At 44.2% G+C, this 20,580-nt stretch overlaps 1 protein-coding gene and 1 long non-coding RNA gene across 3 annotated transcripts in view; one reads left to right on the forward strand and one right to left on the reverse strand.

Annotated features, from left to right (window-relative positions):
• Positions 1-205: 205 nt before the first annotated feature.
• The window catches only part of LOC107402181 (uncharacterized), a 51,612-nt gene continuing 31,237 nt past the window's right edge, over positions 206-20,580 (reverse strand). The window contains exons 2-4 of the long non-coding RNA XR_013053168.1: positions 6,236-6,402; positions 4,567-4,741; positions 206-634 (exon numbers count right to left, since the gene is read on the reverse strand). This is a non-coding gene — a long non-coding RNA (uncharacterized LOC107402181). The remainder of the gene's footprint in view (positions 635-4,566; positions 4,742-6,235; positions 6,403-20,580) is intronic.
• Positions 16,364-20,580, forward strand: part of Srl (sarcalumenin) — a 43,724-nt gene continuing 39,507 nt past the window's right edge. Inside the window, exon 1 of one of the 2 annotated variants that reach the window (XM_076577953.1) lies at positions 16,364-16,513. In XM_076577953.1, the coding sequence (XP_076434068.1) occupies positions 16,453-16,513 (61 nt within the window). In that variant the 5' untranslated portion in view covers positions 16,364-16,452. The remainder of the gene's footprint in view (positions 16,514-20,580) is intronic. The other variant, XM_076577954.1, reaches the window with a different exon arrangement.

Genomic DNA, 20,580 nt, shown 5'->3' on the forward strand with positions numbered 1-20,580 from the left:
GATACTGGACATGGTAGCCCATAAAGTGCTTCCTTTATAAACGAGCTAGGCCTGAGCGCAGGAAGATGGTTAGAGTTAGGGTTTCTGTATTCATCAGCTACCCATAATCATAACAAAAGACCTGACACGGGTTACTTAGGAAATGGTGTTAGTTACAATTGTATCTGTTGTGTGATACAATTCCATGACCAAGGCAACTTACGGAAGGAAGGGTTTATTACACTCAGGGCTCCAGGGGGATCAGAGTTCATCATAGCAGAAAGCATGGCAGCGAGCAGCAGGCATGGTGGCTGGAGCAGACGCTGAGCGCTCACATCTTGAACCATGAGCACGAGAAGAGAGAGAACTGGGACTGGCATGTGGCTTTTAAACCTTCAAGCTGCTTCAAGCTTGACAGATTCTTCACCAAGGCTGTACCTTATAAACCTTCTCAAACAGTGCCACCAACTGGGGACCAAGTATTCAAAGGCCAGAGACTATAAGAGATATCTCATGCAAACTACTTCAGAAGTGAACAAAGGCTTATGTTGACTCATGGTTCTGGAAGTTCAAGAGTGGGGGTGGTCCATAGGTTTGGGTGTCTGGTGAGGGTGGCATGTCGTGGTGGAACACACTGGAGTGAGTGTTCATGTCTCTAGTGGGGAAGCAGAGAAGAGGACAGTTGGGGTTCCATCATTTTTTCTTTAAAGCACACTCCTAGAGATCTAAGGACCTGTCACTAGGTTCTACCTCCTAAGTCCACAGGAATTCGCACTATTGTTATCTTTGGGGATGAATCCTTCTACACAGGGGACTTTTGGGGACACCTATATTTAGACCACAGCAGTTTCTCAGAAGGCATATGCCCAAAAGCTTTCCTGGACCCAGACTCTTAGGAAAGGAGGGAAGGAAGCCATAGGTGTAGTGCCCCTCCCCTAAACACCAGTCTCTGCCAAGACCAGATCCATGCAGGTATAGAGTGCTTACATGCAGCAAACGTGTTCTTTGGGGCATGTTAAACCTAAACATTGAGGTGAAATGTCTTCTATAACCCTGGCTCTATTCTTGAACCATACAGAACAAATTGATGTTTCCTTTAGTGGTAGTACCTTAGCAATTGAAATGAACTGTCAGGTCCTAAATCCAGGGTTTGATTGGTTGGGGCCCCTTTTCAGTCCAGGAGAAAATTTCCAAGGGATATATGTACTTCTTTCCACTTTTAGAAATTCCTTCAGTATTGCCTTTTGAAATGTGGCCATGACCATAATCTGTGGTAGCTCCTCAAATCTGTGTTTTCTGCTAAGACCCTTGTATCCTTCCAGATGCACCTATTTACTCCCTCCCTTCCTGCCTTCATTCCTTCCCCCCCACCCTTCTCTCTTTTTGTTTGGTTTGGTTTGGTTTGGTTTTTTGAGACAGGGTTTCTCTGTGTAGTTTTGGTGCCTGTTCTGGATCTGGCTCTGTAGATCAGGTTGGCCTCGAACTCACAGAGATCCACCTGGCTCTGCTTCCCGAGTGCTGGGATTAAAGGAGTGTGGCACCACTGCCTGGCTTGTTTTTTTTTTTTTTTTTGCAACAGGATCTCACCATGTAACTCTGGCTGGCTTAGTACTCACTCTGCAGACCAGGCTTGCCTCAAACTCACTGAAATCCACCTTCCTCTGCCTTCCAAGTGCTGGGATTAAAGGAGTGTGCCACTGTGCCTGGGTTCTTTTTTTTAAAGATTAGTTTAAAAAATGATGTTGATGATTATTTTTTCCAAGACTGGATTTCTCAAGCTGGGCCTGGTGGCGCATTGCCTTTAATCCCAGCACTTGAGAAACAGAGACAGGCAGATCTCTGTGAGGTCATCCTGGTCTACAGAGCAAGTTCCAAGATAGGCTCCAAAGCTACAGATAAACCTTGTCTCAAAAAACAAACAAACAAGACAGGGTTTCCCTGTGTAGCTCTGACTGTCCTGGAACTCACTCTGTAGACCAGGCTGGCCTCAAACTCAAGAGATTTGTCAGCTTCTGCCTCCTGAGTGCTGGGATTAAAGGCGTGCGCCACCATGCCTGGCTCATTTTTTTTTTTTTTTGATTATATGTCTTTGTGGGAATTCACATATGTTTGGGTGTGCCACAGGAAGTCAGAGGTGTTGGGTCTACTGGAGCTGGAGTTACAGATAGTTGTGAGTCATTTGATACAGCGGCTGGAAAGTGAATTCAAGTCTTCTGCAAGAGCAGTAAGGACTCTTAATCAGAGAGTCCTAAACTTACTTTTTATTTTATATGTTGTTATGATTCCGTGTGTGATGTGTCAGTATGGGTTCCATGATGTGCAGGTCAGAGGACAACTCTGGGAATCTGTTCCTTCCACTGTGGGATCTGGGCACTGAATTCAGGTTGTCAGGTTTTCTTTGCAAGTACGTTTACCTGCTGAGCCTTCTCACTGCCCCCCCTTATAGACTCTTAACCCCAAAGTGAGGCAGCCTAAGCCAGGAAGCCCCAGATGTGTGATCACTGACACAGACTTGGTATTTTGTCAAGTAACTTACCAAATGATTTCTAACAATCACAGCCCCAGACTAGTTCACAGATAAATTCTTTTGGGGACATATCCATTTGTTTTTGTTATCTATGGCTGCTTTTGAAAAACTTAAACTTTTTGCCCTCTGATCCTTTACAGGAGAGGCTACTTATCCCTAATCCAGGACATTGGAAGTGGGACTTGAGTGGCCCCAGTACACGGTAGCCTCACCTCGTTCTTTTTCTTGATCTTTACATTTTTATGTTGTGTTAATGTGTATGTGTGGGCATGTCAGTGCTGTGGGAGCTCCGGTGGCGGTGAGAGGAGAGCTTGCAGGAGTTGGCTCTCCCCTTCCACCAAGTGGGTTCTAAGGTTGTCAGGTCAGGCTTGGTGGCGTCTCACTGGCTTTCACATCGTTCTTTTTTTTTTTTTTTTCTTTTGGCTTTTCGAGACAGGGTTTCTCTGTGTAGCCCTGGCTGTCCTGGAACTCCATCTGTAGACCAGGCTGGCCTTGAACTCACAGAGATCAGCCGCCCTCTGCCACCCAAGTGCTGGGATTAAAGGCGTGCGTCACCACCACCTGGCTCACACACATCTTGTTCTTAAGCATACTCTCATCTCTGGAACATCAGCCTGAGACTGTCAGAAGCAGGTGTATGTGGGGATTGGCAGCTTGTGAAAATGGGGCTAAAACTACCATGATTGAAGATTCCTAAAGGCTGAGCAGGGGTCTGGAGGTTCTGACTTTGGAGGTGGTGGCAGTGGTGGGTGATGTGACATGTTATCAGTCAGATTTCTCATTCATGACCACATGAGGTCTATTTGAAAATTTATGATTTAAGAGTTTATTTTCTCTTGAGTTTTTCTCTTGTTTTCCAAACCGGGTACCCCTTTTCTTCTTTAAAAAATTGTGGGGTTGGGTATTTAGTTCAGTGGTAGAGCACTTGCCTAGCAAGCACAAGGCCCTGGGTTCGATCCTCAGCTCCCCCCAAAAAAATTGTGGAAGTATATATAATAGATATTTATTATTTTAATTTTAGAAGTTTTTTTATGATTTTGATTTTGTACAAAAATTCTTAATTTATTTGTGTGTTGGGGTGTGCATATGGCACTCAGAGAACAACTTCCAGAAGTCATTTTTCTCCTACTCAAACTCATTTCCAATACCCCTACCCACCGAACCATCTTGTCTGCCTTGCCTGATTTTTGAAACAGGGTCATTGAGCTCAGGTTGGCCTGGAACTCACTATGTGGTTGAGGATGATCTTGAACTCTTATCTCCCCTGCCCTCTACCCCTATGTGATAGGATTACAGGTATGTGTCATCACATCTGGCTTAATAATTTTTAATAATTCACAGTGTTTTCAAAGTATAGGAGTGCATTTTTTCTAGTATTGGTTGGATTCTGGGTTTCGCAAATGCTGGACAAGTGCTTAACACTGAGCTACACTCTCAGTCCCTTGTCTATATCTAGTTAATTTTCATCTATAAACTTGGCTGTACAAATGGAATCATTCAATGCCTGTTGGGGTTGTCTCTTGTCTCATACCCTCATATCACATGTGGAATCCCAGCCCCTAGCACCTTAGCATGTGATTGTATCTGAAGAGAGGCTGATAAAGAAGTAGTGAAGGTAACATGAGGTCATTGGAGTGGGCCCTAATCCAGTCTAACTGGCATCCTCACACACAGGGAAGACCATGTGAGGACACAGGGAGAAGGTGCAGCTTGAAGCCAAGGACAAAGGCCTCCGAAGAAACCACTACTGCTGATACTTCAGTCAAAGCCTGCCAGCCTCCAGAATTGTGAGACAATACATTTCTGTGGGCCAGGATTTTCTTTTCTAGAAACCATAGCAAAATAACAGACTGTCCTTATTTTACTAGTGTAACATTTACTTAAAGGTTGACACATGTTGAAGATGTGTGGTATAGTCTCATTTCTTTGTGTGCCTAAGTAATATTTCATTGTCCAAAAGACTCCATTTTGCTTATCTGTTCATTTGCTGAGAGACACCTGGATTGTTTCCAGTTTGGCTATTGTGAACTGTGCTGCTTTGAGCATGGTGTGCAAATTACCTGATTGACACTCCAGACATCGTCCCTCCGTCTAAGAGTTGGTGCGCCGCTCTCATTGCTCTTCTCGCTTAGGTTTCAGTTCTTGGGGTTTTGTCGACACTTGTGTCTTCCCTGTACTCCCCATATCCCTCAACTCTTTTCAATGACGTCATCTTCTTTTCTCCGATGGTGTTCACTTTGATTGATGAAAGAAGTCACAGGTATACTACTGAACCAGCTGCTTGACTTCCCTAAACCTTGAACTTGTACAATCGGAAGTGAAGAACCAGCCTGCCTCCATCGTAGGCTTAAAAGCCATCTTATAGTAAAGACAAACTGGGTCAATCGCTATTTATGATTAAATCTGTTTCTCAAGGATTGGGCTATGCCCACTTGTGATCTTAACTGCACACGGTTCTGTACTGCCTGTTCCAGGAATGGCAATCACGTCTTTGTTTCCCACGTTGTTTATAACCTCTTGCACCCTACCTTTGTTTCCAAAGGTTAGATGACCACCGTGACCACCTTGTTGTGCCTACCTTGCACCCATGTCTTTGTTTCAAAAGGTCGTTAGGACCTTGTGTTCTGTTACTATAACCTGACCTATTTTGCCTGCCAAATCTTCCATTTGGAAACCCCATACCCTTGAGCTATAAAAGCCTTGTCTTCCTTACATCCAATACTGATTTCTTGAACCCTGACTTTGGGGGAGGCAGCCTGTGTACATGAATAAAAAAGCTTAATTTGGCCATGGTGATTTGGGTTGGTGGTCTTTCTCTTTCCATCTTTGGGATTAACAGTAAGGATGTGCCTGCTTCACACTACATCCAAGAGAACACATTAGCACAGAGAACTATTTTAAGAGAATTGTTATTTTCAGAAAATTGAATTTTTTGTTTGTTTGTTTTTGGTTTTTTGGGACAGGTATTTTTTTTTTTTCTGTGACCAGCTGTATCCTCTTCTCTTGTGATACTCCTTAGTTATATGCATGATTGTGAGACTTGGTTTAGAAAGAGAGCATGGAGACTGAGGAGGTGGCTTAGTGATCAGGAATGCTTGCTGCTTCTCTAGAGGCCCTGAGTTTGGCTAAGGTGGCTAAGCACGCACCCTTAGGTTTTGTTCACAGCCTCCTGTAATTCCAGCTCTGGGAATCCAATGCCTTCTTCTGATCTCTTGGTAACCCACATGTTGCACACATGCACATACAGCATACACATACATGCACACGCACACAGACACAAGTTAAAGGGAAAAAAGAGCCTGCAGTTTGCAGATGAAAATTCTGGCAAGAGTAGATATCATGGTCTTGACTCTGAAGCCAGTGGTAAGTCGTAATTCCTTCTCTGGCTACTGGCTGATGTGAACGAGACATGCTCACATTAAAGAAGGCGATTTCTTTTAATCTTAGTCTCTCTTTAAAATTGGCGGTAGGGATTGAGCCAAGGTCTTTCAGCATGCTAAGCCAGTACTCTACCACTCTCCCAACCCAAGATCTTTACTTCAAATGTTAAAAATACCTTCCTAGTAACATCCAGATTAGTGTGAGACGAAGCAACTGGCACCATAGTCTAGCCAAGTGGAAACAAAATCCACCTCCACAGCTAGTAACTTGGTTAGTTTCCTTCAAGTTGAGCTAGAGATTGATAATAATCCCCATTAAAATTCAAGAATACTTTAAAAAGTTACTTACCTGAAATGCACAACATGGTTATGCAGATGAACTAGTTTTGTTTAGAACTATGCAGGGAATTGCTGACATTGAAAGGTCAAGTTCCCATAACCCTCTGACTCTAAAAGGTGGGTTCCACCTGCTGCTGTGTATTAGCTAATATTCCATTCCAGGGGTAGTTTCATATCCTACAATACAAAACATACTAAATGCCAGTTTGCAGTCAGTCACAATTGTGCATTTAATGTATCTTGAACATATTAAATTATTTCTAGTCCCTTGTTATTTTAAGAGAATTGCTTTTGTTTGTTTGTTTTTGGTTTTTTGAGAAAGGGCTTCTCTTTGTAGCCCTGGTTGTCCGGGAACTCATTCTGTAGACCAGGATAGCCTCAAACTCAGAGAGCTCTGCCTCCCAACTGCTGGGATTAAAGGTATGCACCACCAGTGCCCAGCTTGAGAACTGTTTCTTAAAGAAATACTTCTTCATTATTGCCCTGTCAGAACTATGTGCCCTCTGTAATAACTCTGATCATGAGAAACCAGTTTTGTTGAGGTGCTATACAAGATTGAAGATTTGATTTTATATATATTATGTAGAACCTTGAATTGGGAGCCAGTGAGATGTCACCTTGATTTTGTTCCCTGAGACCTATATGATGGAAGAAGATAACCACCTCCCATAAATTGTCATCTGACCTCCACACAAACCATAGCACACATATACATATACACCAAAACAAACAAACAAACTAAAACACTTTGAATTGACTGGGTGTGGTGGTGCCCTCCCTTAAACCAGCACTAGGGAAGCAAAGGCAATGTCTAATTTATTTTACTTTACTATTTTTAGTTTTTTTGAGACAGTTTGTGTGTGTGTGTGTGTGTGTGTGTGTGTGTGTGTGTGTGTGTGTGTGTGTATAGCCTTGGCTGTCTTGGAACTCACTCTGTAGACCAGGCTGGCCTTGAACTCACAGATCCACCTGCCTCTGCCTACCAAGTGCTGGAATTAAAGGCATACACCACTACCACCCAGCAAAAAAAAATTGTTTTGGCTTTTCAAGACAGGGTTTTCATAGAGCCCAAGAACTTACTCTGTAGACTAGGCTGGTCTTGAACTCACAGAGATCCACCTGCCTCCGCCTCCCAGTGGTGGGTTTAAAGGCATGTGAATGTCTAAATTCAAGGGCAGCTTAGTCTACATTGGGGGGTCACAGGGTAACCAGGGTTACATAGTGAGACTGTGTCTCAAAAAACAACAAATGGTCTGGAGAGATGGCTCAGTGGTTAAAACTACTGGTTATTCTTCCATAAGACCTGAGTTCAGTTCCCAGCATTCACATATTAGCTCACAACCATCTGTAACTCTAGTTCCAGGGGATCTGAAACCCTCTTCTAGTTTCTGTGGGCACAAGGCATGCACATGGTGCACACAAATATATGCAGGCAAAACATCCATACACATAAAAATAAAAATAAATGAATCTAAAAACAAGCAAACCTTGAATTGGTGACAGGTAAAGATTATCAGCATTTACCTCAAAGCTTAAAACTGGAACAACTTTAAAAAACCCATACAATATATGACATTTTACATTTTTAGTATATGTGTTACAGATTGAGTATAAAATGAAATGTTTGTGTATTAATCCTCAATACAATCAATAGAATCTCAATTAAAAACTAGCCTTTTTGGTAAATGGTAATAGAGCAACTGAAAATCCATATGTAAAAACTAAATTGTACTCTTTGTCTTTTCATTTTTGTGTATGTGTTGAAAAGTGAATAATCTTAGTCATTAAGATTAAAATGTTTGGAAGCTGGAGAGATGGCTCAGTGGTTAAGAACACTTGCTGCTTTCGAAGAGGACCTTAATTTGGTTTCTAGCCCCTACAGGGTTGTTGGGGAAATCTTTTTGTATGTTCTGTGAAGATGTGTCTCTATTTTACCTCATCTGCCTAAGGCACCTTCTGATTGGTTTAATAAAGAGCTGAACAGCCAATAGCCAGGCAAGAGAAGCTAGGCAGGACTTCTGGGAGAGACAGGAATTCTGGGAAAGAAACTGAGGAGGGAGATTTGCCTGCCAGACACAGGAAGTCAGATGTATGGTTCTGAGGAGAGATAATGAGCCATGTGGCAAAACATAGATTAATATAAATGAGTTAATTTAGGTTTTAAGATCTAGTTGGGAACAAGCCTAAGTTAAGGCCAAGCTTTCATAATTAATAAAAAGTCACCATGTCGATATTCAGGAGCTAACACTCCCAAGAAAGACCTATTACACACAGTGGTTCACAACCATCCCCTCTTCTAGCTTCAATGGGCACTCTGCACACATTCAGTACACTTACATGCATGTGGGCAAAACACTCACACACAACTATAAATAAATCACTGGGCACTTGGGAAGCAAAGGCAGGTAGGTTGTCCTGTGAGTTCAAGGCTGGCATGGTCTATATAAAGAATTCTAGTACAGACAGGGCTACACATAAGAAAGAAAATATCAATGAAAACCTGTGACTTTGAGGCAGAGTTTTTAGATAAGACACCATTTTTTAGATTAAAAACTTAATTCATAAAAGAAAAATTGGTAAATGGCACTTGATAAAAATCAAGAACTTCTGTTCCTTCAAAGGCATTTAAGTGAAGGCAATGACAAGCTACAGTTTAGGGAAGAATATTTATAAGCATATATCTATCTGATAAAGCATCTGTATCCAGCATATATGGGCCACAACTGAGCAAAAGATCTCATAATAAGTGAAAAAAAAATTTGAGCAGGCATTTCACAAAAAGTATACCTAAGAAATAGGTAGTAAATAAGTGAAAACATCAATATTATTAGTTATCAGGGAAATACAGATTAAATCTGCAATGAGATGAGATGGCCCAGTGGGTAAAGGCACTTGCCACCAACCCTATTGACCTGAGTGCAACTCCCAAGATCCAGATGGTAGAAAGAACTGTCTTCTGAGCTCTGTGTGTACCATGGCACGTGTGTGTGTGTGTGTGTGTGTGTGTGTGTGTGTGTGTGTGTGTGTGCATACACACACACACACACACACACACACACACACACACACCCTTTCAAGTGCTCACACATGCATACACTAAAAATAATTGTTTTAAAAAAACAAAACTCTGCAGTGAGCTACACCTGTACATCTAAGGAATCACTAAAGGTAAGGGGCTGAGGCATGGCTTAGTGATGGAGTTCTTGGCTAGCACATGGAAGGCCTTGAGTTCCATTCCCAGGACCACAGATACCAACCATATCAAGTGTTAGGCTGGGAAAGGAGTGCACTTTTGGGAACATAAATAGTAAATACCTTGGGAAAAGTTTAAGCAGACACCATATGACCCAACTATTTCACCCCTTGCTCTGGGATGTTCTGTATGTTAAATGGATTGCTCTGATTGGTTAATAAATAAAACACTGATTGGCCAGTAGCCAGGCAGGAAGTATAGGCAGGACAAGGAGAGAGGAGAATTCTGGGAAGTGGAAGACTGAGGCAGAGAGACGCTGCCAGCCACTGCCATGAAAAGTGAGATGTAAGATACTGGTAAGCCATGGGCCATGTGGCAACTTACAGACTAATAGACATGGGTTAATTTAAGATATAAGAACTAGCCGGGCGGTGGTGGCGCACGCCTTTAATCCCAGCACTCGGGAGGCAGAGCCAGGCGAATCGCTGTGAGTTCGAGGCCAGCCTGGGCTACCAAGTGAGCTCCAGGAAAGGCGCAAAACTACACAGAGAAACCCTGTCTCGAAAAACCAAAAAAAAAAAAAAAAAAAAAAAAAAGATATAAGAACTAGATAACAAGAAGCCTGCTACGGCCATACAGTTTTTAAGCGATGTAAGTCTCTGCGTGTGTACTTGGTTGGGTCTGAGCAGCTGCGGGACTCAGGGGTGAGAGAGGTTTGTCCTGACCGTGGGCCAGGCAGGACTGGAGAAATCTCCAGCTACCACTCCTAGGCAGTTACCCAAGGGAAATTGAAGCTTCTGTCTGTACACTGATATGCATACAAATATTCATAACAATTTACTTTTAATAGTCTAATCTTAGAAACAACCCACATGTCTATCAGCAGGTGAGTAGATGACCAACTGTGGTTTGTTCATACAATGGAAAATTACTCATTGATAAAAAAGAATGAGCTATTGATCCAATGTGTACAAAATAATTGTGTAAGTAAAAGAAACAGATAAAGAACATTGATTTCCTTTACAGCCATAGTCATGAGATACAAACTAACCTGTACTGACAGCAAGTAGATTAGAGCTTGCCAGACTGTGAGGAGAGGGATTGGTTGATTATCTTAATTGTGCTGGCACATATGATGTTGCAGGCATAGGTCAAATTGTATCAGTTTGTACCATTTAAATTGGTGTGGTATACTAGGCATGGTGGTGCACACCTTTGATCCCAGCACTTGAGAGGCAGAGACAGGCAGATCCTTGAGTTGAGGCCAGCCTGGTCTACAGAGCTTATTAAAAATGAAAAGCACAGGGGCTAGGGATGTGGTTCTCTGGTAGAGTGTTCTGACATGCTCTAAGCCCTATTTTCAATTTCCAGTACAATAAAAACAAACTTTGAGACGGATTCAAGATGGCGGAGACAAGCAGACGCAGGTAGGCCTGTGGCAGCGGCCCGCGGAGGTAGACAGGTCCGGCGGCAGCGGCTGACAGGGACATTTAGGCCCAGCGGCAGCTGGCAGAGACATTCAGGCCCAACGGCAGCCCACAGAGGTATACAGGCCCTGTGGCGAAGATAAGCAGACGGAGGTGGACAGGACCGGCGGCGGCGGCCGACAGAGACATTCAGGCCTGGCGGCGGCCCACAGAGATGAACAGGCGGACACAGGTCGGCGCCTTGTGGAGGTGGAAGGGCCGGGTGGCAGCGGCTGACAGGGACATACAGGCCTAGTGGCAACCGGCAGAGACATACAGGCCCGGTGGCAGCCCGCAGAGGTGGATGGGCCTGGCAGCAGTGACAAGCAGAGGTAGGTAGGCCCGCGGCGGCGGCAGCCGGCAGAGACATACAGGCCCATTGGCCGCCTGCAGAGGTAGACAGACCCAGCGGCAGCTGACAGGGACATACAGGCCCAGCGGTGGAGACAAGTGGACGCAGGTGGGCCTGTGGCGGTGGGCCACAGGGGTGGACAGGCCTGGGGACGGAGAGGGGCGGATACAGCTTGGAACGGGGACGCCCCCTAGCCCCAACACCTGGGGAAGAGGCTATCTCCGTGGGTCGGAACCAGGGTGAGTCTGGACACTCCGTCTGGGGACAACCCAGGGCCCAACTGCTGATCCTGTGAAACCCAACAACTTGGAGGTGTTGGTGAGACTACCCTGCTCAGCTGAAACCCATCTGGGAGAGGATTCAGATGCCTACAGTTTGAAGTCTGAAGAAACAAGATCAGCTGAGGAGTTGACAAATGAACAAAACGTGACCTGGGAACACAGAAGAAGACGCTACTCAGTCACCAAACCAGATCACCAGAATCATAAGTATATAATTCACCGACTGAAATTAGCTGTCCCTGAAGAAACAGCCCAATAACACCAATTTAACCAAGAACCCCTACTAAACCAAGACGAAAAATTAGAACAAGAGAGGCACTCTCAGACACAGACACCACCTGCACCGCACAGAGGAAAAGATGAGTAGACGCCAGTGCAAAAATACAGGCAACAACATAAAGAGCTATATGGCAACATCAGAACCTAGTGATTCTACACCTGCAAGACCTAAACATACCATGACAGAAGAAACAGAAGAGATCAACCCTAAAAATGACTTTAAGAAGATGATAGAGGCCCTTAAAGAAGAAATAAAACATTCCCTCAATGAGGAAATAAAAACTTTCCTTAAAGAGGAAATGAAAAACTACCTTAAAGAGGAAATAAAAACTTTCCTTAAAGAGGAAATGAAAAACTCTCTTAAAGAGGAAATAAAAACTCTCTTAAAGAGGAAATGAAAAACTCCATTAGAGAGGAAATTAAAAACTCCCTTAAAGAAATGGAAGAAAAAACGAACAAAAAATGGGAAGAAATCAAATCAAGCCAAGAAAAAGCAATTAAACAGATGAAAGAAACATTCCAAGATCTGAAAAATGAATTTGAGACAATAAAGAAAACACATGCTGAGGAAATGCTGGAAATAGAAATCCTGACAAAACGAACAGGAACTACAGAAACGAGCATAACCAACCGATTGCAAGAGATGGAACAGAGAATCTCTGACACTGAAGACATGATAGAGAAAATAGATTCGTCAGTCAAAGAAAACACTAAAGACAAAAAAGTCATAACACAAAACGTCCAGGAAATTTGGGACACCATGAAAAGACCAAACCTAAGAATAATAGGGATAGAAGAAGGAGAAGAATACCAACTCAAAGGCACAGAAAATATATTCAACAAAATCATAGAAGAAAACTTTCCTAACCTAAAGAAAGAAATACATATGAAGATACAAGAAAGTTACAGAACACCGAATAGGCTGGATCCAAAAAAAAAGTCCCCTCGCCACATAATAATCAAAACACTAAACACACAGAACAAAGAAAAAATATTAAGAGCCGCAAAGGAAAAAGACCAAGTAACATATAAAGGTAAACCCATCAGAATAACACTAGACTACTCAATAGAGACTATGAAAGCTAGAAGATCATGGACAAATCTCATGCAGACACTAAGAGACCACGGATGCCAACCCAGACTATTATACCCAGCAAAACTCTTAATCACCATAGGCGGAGTAAACAAAATATTCCAGGATAAAACCAGATTTAATCAATACCTGTCTACAAACCCAGCCCTACAGAAAGCACTAGAAGGGAAAATTCAACCCAAAGAAACTAAACACATCCATGAAAAATCAAGCAATAGATAATCCCACACCAACATACACCACAGAAGAAACAAGCTGGTGTAGCTATCCTAATATCTAGAGAAAAAGGATGTTTCAAAAGAGAAGAAGTCTTGTGGCAATGCCTCAGTGGTCCAGGTAACTACCAGAACTCGGAAAAGTTGGTTGAATTTGGGATTGACTGGGAGGCCAAAGATTTAAAAAGCAGAAGATTCTCTCAAGACACAAGTTGTGTGATAATAGTGTGTTTTGTGTGTGTGAATGAGAATTTGTAAATGTTGAATTCTAGGCTTCGACAATCATTGTCAGTGCAGATTAAGCTGCAAGTATTTATGCTTTAAAACTTAAATTATAAAGCTAGTTACGTCTTTCTAACAACTAGTTTTAATGTTTATGAGCATATTTTACCTACATTACCTTTTCAGGATTTGAGAAAGATGCATCACAAGCACAGGCTGGAGGCTGGGGGCTAGATGGTTTTGAGGAAGAGGTCTTGGTGGACTCTTTCATAGAGCAAAGGGAAGCAATGCCTTCTGGGAAATGAGCTAAGTTTTAATCTAGTCTTTAGGATTAGAAGTCAAAAACAAAAATATTAAGGAAAGGAAAACCTAATTGATCTTTGAAGTATTGTTATATGGAATTGAGTGGGACTTTTGAGGCCTTTCTTCCAGAAAACAAGGACTTGGTTGTCAGGCCTATATTAGGCCTAAACCTTGGGGCCATGTAGTTGTACTTAAATCATTTCAATGGAAAGTGTCTTAGTGATTGGAACTTCTAGTGCAGTTTGGAGTTCTTCCATTTGAAAAATGTGATATTTGCATGGGATTGTTTGAATCTTGTTTTCTAGTCCCTCCCCATCACCACCCTCATAGTCTGAAGGTAGATTTTTCTCTTGATAAAGGAACAAAAAAGGTGAACATCTTGTTTGTAAATAGGTATCTAGTAACTAGTGGTAAACTTGAAATGGTAAGAATTCTTTAAAGCCTAATTCTAGATAGCCTTAAGAAAATATATCTTAATTACTTTTGAACCTGTATTCACCTTGTTTTTTTCAAATATCTTAAGTTATATTTTCTTTTTCAGAGCTGCTTCTTATTTGGGGCTACTTTTTTTTTTTTTTAATTGAGGCGTAATTCATAAAAGGGTATATTGTTTTGATGAGACTTTTTACAACTGTGGCTGGATGTCTTTCTTTAGTCTTCCAAGAGGGGCCATTTTACTTTTTTAGAGTTACTTTTTAAAGTCATGAGGTCAACAACTTGGACTACTATGCATGTAAGTGCTAATGCAAATTAAAGCCCAAGTTGACCTCCAGCAGCAGTTCATTCTATGTTGACAGTGAGAGAACACTTTGCCTGTTAGGATACTGTTACTCGTGGACTGAAATGCTGAAGAAACCCCTCCCCCTATTTTGTTTTTTTGCAAAAATCAAGGTATATTCTAGGGTTTCCTGGTTGACCTCAACAGATAAACTGAGATGATAGTCTTAGTTCAGAAATGATCTGAATGTAGATTTACAGTCTACGTGTACAGCTGGCTAAGTGAGATCGCTTTCACAGTTCTGCATGTATCCCATCGGCTCCCCATTAGTCACTGAACTCTTAAAACTGGTATTGTAACATTATTACAATGTTTTGTGCCAATTTTATAAACTTTACAGTACAATATGTGTTCCTTTTCTGAGGCAAACCAAAGGTATATTTCTCAAGGTTCTGCTGCTATCAGCAGTGTTGATAGAGGATTTTTTATACATTTGTAATAGATAGAAATAAACCAGAAAAAAAGAAGAAAAAAAAAGTGGTGGAGGAAAAGGTGAACACTGCAAGAATACTCAAAAGGGCTGAGAGTTGCAAACGCCAAGAATGGCTTTGCATAGTAAATGGAATAGAACAGCTCTGAACTATAGCTTACTTTTCCTGGTTTGGTCTGACAGAATGATTGAATGCTTTTGTACAAAAATCAGAGCCTTAAAAACAAGGATTTGGTGAGATTGTAAAATGGTGTGCCACTTTGGCAAAACAGTCTGGTGGTTGGTCAAAATGCAAAACATTGTTACTCTGTTACTCAACAATTCTACCCTTAGGAATATAACCTCAAACTACTGAAAATGTGCATCTATGAAGCATGTACATGAAGGTTTACAGCAGTGTGTTGCTAATAGTAAAAAAGTTAAAACAACTCAAATAGCTATCAAATACTGGAGAGAAATAAAATGTGGCTTATTCATACAATAGAATATTATTAAGACATAAAAATGAATGAGAAACTGACAGATTAAATGACTTTGGTGAACCTTCATAATTTCATTTGTAGATCTTTCCATTTCTAATTTATAAATACATTTGGGGTTATAAATTATAAATGTACTGCCTCATGTCAACATTGTGTACTTCTATTTGATGATTTCTGTGTCAAATATTATATGGAAATGTTTCCAAGTATTTTCTGTATTAACTGTGAATGAATAGAACAAAATAAATTGCCTGTGATGGAAAAATAAATAAATAAATAAATACTAAAAAAAAAAAAAAAAAAAAAAAAAAAAACTTTGAGAAATGTAAAGTTCCTACTCATAACAGATGCCTAGTTTACTTTTAGTTCATTTATTTACTCCATGGCCAGTTGCTACCTCCCTCCTTCCTGGTGACACTGTCCCCATAGCCACACAAGCCAGCATCTGTGGGCTGCCACAAGCCCCGAGGAAGACTGCATCAAATAGCACTTTGCAGAGGTAACTGAACATTCTGGAGCCCCCGCCCACTGGAAATGGATCTGTCTCTCTGCCTCCAACTGACATCACATCACTTAGGCGCTTCTCTAAGTCCGCTTTTCCCTCTGCTCAGCATTCTCTATGCAGAGGCCCTGGAAGGATAAGCTTGTAGTCATCGACCTCAAAGGTCAGAGGCTGAGGCTTTTCCTATTGCTAGATTGCAGATCAGTGACTACCAAACAGGATTGGCTTTGATTCGTTTGATAATTCCTTCACTTGGAGGAATTTCTTGGTCCTGGACCTGTCCTGGACCTGACTTTAGGTTAAGGCAGCAAATATTCTAGGAAGACTCAAGTTCCTAACTCCTGGACCTCAGCCCAAGGGCCATCTCACTTTATCCTCTTAGCCTCTACCCTGGATCTGACGATCCTGGGCATGTGGGGAAGAGGCCAGTACCGGGCTCTGGGTTCTGGTGCTTGAGGCTAGGACAACACCTGCCGTGGTCCTGGGGGTCGGGGTGGCTTTCCTATCATGTTTGCCCAGTTGCCCTAGTGACTGTGTGACCCTCCTCCCCGCCCTCCACTGCCCGCTGTGGCCGCCTGCAGCCACCATATAAATAGAGGCGAGGAGCAGCTGGGCTCTCTTGGCAGTCACCATGAAGGCGCTGCTCCTGCTCTGCTGCTGCCTGGCCTCGCTGCTGCTTTCAGGACAAGCAGGTATGTCCCCCTGCACAAATGGCCCCCACTGGGCCCCTGATGTGCCCACGTTTCTATTGGAGTAAGGGGCTAGGCTGACAGCAGAACTTTGCTTCATGCTGGTACCACTGCCCTTCTCACAGGGGCCTGGGACACGGGATGAGATGCTAGAGAGAACTGGGGGCCCATGAGGGGTTCTAAGAAGAGATGAGAGCAGGTGGTTCTGAGGTCTGGGCCAGGTTCAGAGAGAGGAGTCTGGCAGGAACGTGCTAGAAAGAGGACCCTCCAAGTCAAGCCTAGAGGGATCTGTGAGATGGATAAACATAACAATCTCAGGACTGCAGGTTCAGAGTTACCCTCTTGGTGGGAGATAGGGCGGAGGACTCTGTTCTAGCTAGTGACTTAGGTTTGCATGTCATGGACAGAGTGGGACACTCAGAGTAGGCAAAGCTGGCAATCATTTTATGAACAGCGGGACAGAACTGGAGTCAGGATGGGACAGTATTGAACATGGAGTTGAGAATTGGTGGCTGTGTTGCAGCAGCTGGACAGATGCAGAGAGGAGTGGAAGAGAGCTCTCTAGGGGCAGGGTCTTTCATCAGGAAGGGGGTTCAGCTCTGCACGGCGTGGCTTTCCCTTGACATCTCAGCACTCTGTGTGACAGAGGCGGCGGCTTGGGTTGCAGCATGGGGGCTATTTATAGGCTGTGGAGGGGACACCCGATCATTTTTCCACCTCTCTTGTTCTTAAGACTCCCAAGGCTGGCTTCCCCTTAGGGATTCTTTGGAGGAGGTGCCCTAAGATCCCCCTAGGAATCCAGGATACCCCGGGTTGTCTCCTGTACTAGACTTAGTCTTTGCACATGAGATCATGAGGTTTGTGGGTCTGGTCTTAGATCTTTAAGGTTCTGTCTCGTGAGACCATGGAGCTACAGAGGTACAGTTCTAAGGAGAGAACAGGCATTAGGAGAAACAAGAGCCATTCTTTGGGGGTGCAAGAGATAAGGCTGGGGGCCTCTGGGCCATCGAGCTGCTGCTGGGCCCTGCCCTTGTCTGCCCTTGAGTTAATTTGGTCTGTGGGGCTGGGGTGGCTGGAGTGGTGAGTATTCCAAGCGGCTGTCAGGTGGCTAAGTATGGAAACAGTCCTGTAACTGGATCCTGAGCCTGAAGCCACTGCCACCCTCTCCCTTCCCAGCCCCTCCTCTGCGGGTCCAGCCCCGGCTGCCACCTTGAAGCCTCCATATAGCAGAGCCCCAGGAATTTCTGTCCTTTTAGGGGCATCTTTTATTTTCTCTCTTCATATAGAGGAAAGTGGATATCCAGAATATTCCAAAAGCTCTGCTCAGAGCTCTTGCTATGGGGGAAAGGGACATGTGCTTTGTGTGAATGTTTCTCCAGGCTGTTGCCTTCCTGCACCCAGTGTGAGCCTGCTCCTGCCAGTCCATTAGTGTGCAGCTTCCCCTGCCTGCTCCTTCAGCTCAGTGCCCACGGCTCTGTGTAGACTGGATACTGTAAGGTGGCTGCTGCTTGAGCTTCGTGGGAGGTTATAAGACACCAGACCGTTTCCTTATGCCCTTATAACAGCAGTCTTCCCCAGTGGTTGATTTTCCCCCGAATTTGCCATCCTGGTCAAAGGTCGTGCCTTTGTACTGGACTCTTCTCCCTCCTCTTCCTCCTGCCATCTACCTCCCGCTTTGCTCTGCCCTGGGCTGGAAGAAGCACATGTCTCCTCTAGCCCCACCCCAACGTCCAAGGCTAGGAACCCCAGAACTCTACCTGTTTTTATCTTACCCACATTGCTCCCACGTTTCCTTGAGACTGGGTGGTCGACTCTGAAGCCTCTGTTGCCTCCTCTTCTCATTAGAAGACCCGGTTTCTCTGGCCGTTAGTCACACGGACCTACAGCAGGACTTGGAGCAGCCATGGCTCCTGTTACCAGACTCCTCTGGGCTCCACCCTTGTCCTGTTGCCCTGAGTTCTTCGTAATTACCTGAGTGCTTTCCGTGGTCTAAGCACCTGGCAGGGCGAGGGGTCTCATCAAGAGCCCTAGAGATGATTTAATCAGTGTTTTCTGTGGACAGTGAAGGAGAGGAAAACCCAGAGAAGTGAAGGGACCTTTCCAGTCAGCGACAGAGGCACATGCTTCAGTGTGTTCTCCCTGTGTTCTCCCCTGCCTGCCTTCCTCTGACAGCCCCTGTGGGTGGATGTGAAAAGGGGCCGGGATGAGGCCACCCAGGAAGTTTCTGAGAATGTTGCTTTGGATCCTTTGACTCCCTAGGGTTGGGTGAGTAGGTGCTGCTAAGAAAGCATTTGATGCGGATGAAGCCATTGGTGTGTATCGCTAAAGGCTAATTCATGACCCCTTCGCTTCCTGTTCCTTGATCAGGAATCTAGGGGTTTTGTGTCCATTCATCCCCCCCATACCCTTGGTGTGTGCTGGGGGTTCCTGTCTACAGCCAAGGACAATGTGTCCATGTCACTCCTTGAGGCTGTCACTCCTATAAGGCTGGTATATTCAGAAGGAAACTTCCTGTCTCTTCCACAGCACAGTTCAGCTGCTACTGTCTTCTGTTGGGAGGCTTCGAGGGGAGTGAATTCAGGGTTCTTGGGGAGAGAGCTGGCCTCAGAGCTGACCTTTGGGAGCTGACCTTTCTGGCTTCCAAAGCGATGTCCCCTACTAGCTTGAGAAAGCTGGACAAGCCCAAGTGCATCTTGTGTCCCATTTTCCACATGAAGTCTGTGCAGTGCTATGCCAGGATATGCTTATGGATTCATCCCTTCGAAAGAGGACACTTTTCCTGGTGTCACGGGGAACCACAGTTGGGGAATTCTGGTTTTGTCCCATATATGAGATATCTAGTTCATGGTGGGCCAGACCAGGGCTCAGGTCTCTTCCCTCTTCCCTATGCTTTGGCCCACTCACCTCCCGAGGGAGGGGAAGAGAAGGCCGGTTGCAACGAGCTGGCCATTTGGTGCCTGCTTGTGAGAATAGACTGAGAAGGCCTCAGCTCCTGTGGGCACGAAGGGAGACAAGATGGCTGCTTCTGCTGCTGGTTTGGCCTGGGAGGGGGCGGGGCTGGACGCTATGCTTCCCGGTTGGAATGGAGTGACGGCTGGGAGAGTGTGCTGTACAGAGCAGGGTCTGTTGCCGTGGGGGTGGGCACATTCTCTACTCCTAACCCAAGTCCAAGCCCATTGTGTAACGGTGCTCGAGTATCTGAAGCCGTTCATCCACACAGCTTGCTTGTTCGTCATTTTATAAAGTCATCCTCTATTTTATTGTGCCTGCTCTTTTTTAAATACTGGAGGAATTCAGAAGACATTTTGGCATGCATTTGGTCTAGAAGGAAGGAAAGACAGCTGCCTCTTTACAGTTATCCCTGGGCTGATAAGATGCTGTCATCATGGAGACTTGAGAGCATGAGAAGCTGAAGTAGGGTTATTGAGCTGAGTGGATGGAGGACTGTCTTTTTATGAAATAAATAATATTTATGTTTATTGATTAGGGAGGGGCATGCATGTGCCACAGCATGTATGTAGAGGTCAGAGGACAACTTTTGGGAGTCTTGGTGATCTGATTAAGGTCATCAGACTTGGCGGCAAGCACCTTTACCTGCTGAGCCATTTGCTGGCCCTGAGGAGTATTTCTAGATTAAGGAAGATGGAGCCGGGCCTTGAGGAAAGCAGGGTTCAGATATGAGAGTATAGCAGGAAGGGAATGCATGTAAAGGGACCAGGATGAGCTGACCTCATGGAGGGAAGTGTGGACGGCCTTGAGTGGTGGCTGAGGAGGAAACTATTCTGTGGATAGTGGGTAACCATGGGGGACTCTGAGAAAATGTACCTGGTAATGTTGACTGGGAGAAGTAGGGCTGGGGGAAACTGATCAGTCAGCCATGTCAGGAGGGTAAGTCAGAGAATAAAGACCCCAGCAAACTTGTGAGTAGGACGAAGAGGCAACCCTAACAGAGTTAGGGCCCCTAAGTCAGACCTCTCAACCTGAGCAGGCTGCAGGAAGCCCCAACAGGCTTCCTTTAGGTCACTGGAGGAACTGTCAGAAAAATACATTGCTATGTAAGAGAGAACACA

The sequence above is a fragment of the Peromyscus maniculatus genome, chromosome 8, assembly GCF_049852395.1.
Source record: "Peromyscus maniculatus bairdii isolate BWxNUB_F1_BW_parent chromosome 8, HU_Pman_BW_mat_3.1, whole genome shotgun sequence".
In the NCBI taxonomy this organism is placed as follows: domain Eukaryota; kingdom Metazoa; phylum Chordata; class Mammalia; order Rodentia; family Cricetidae; genus Peromyscus; species Peromyscus maniculatus.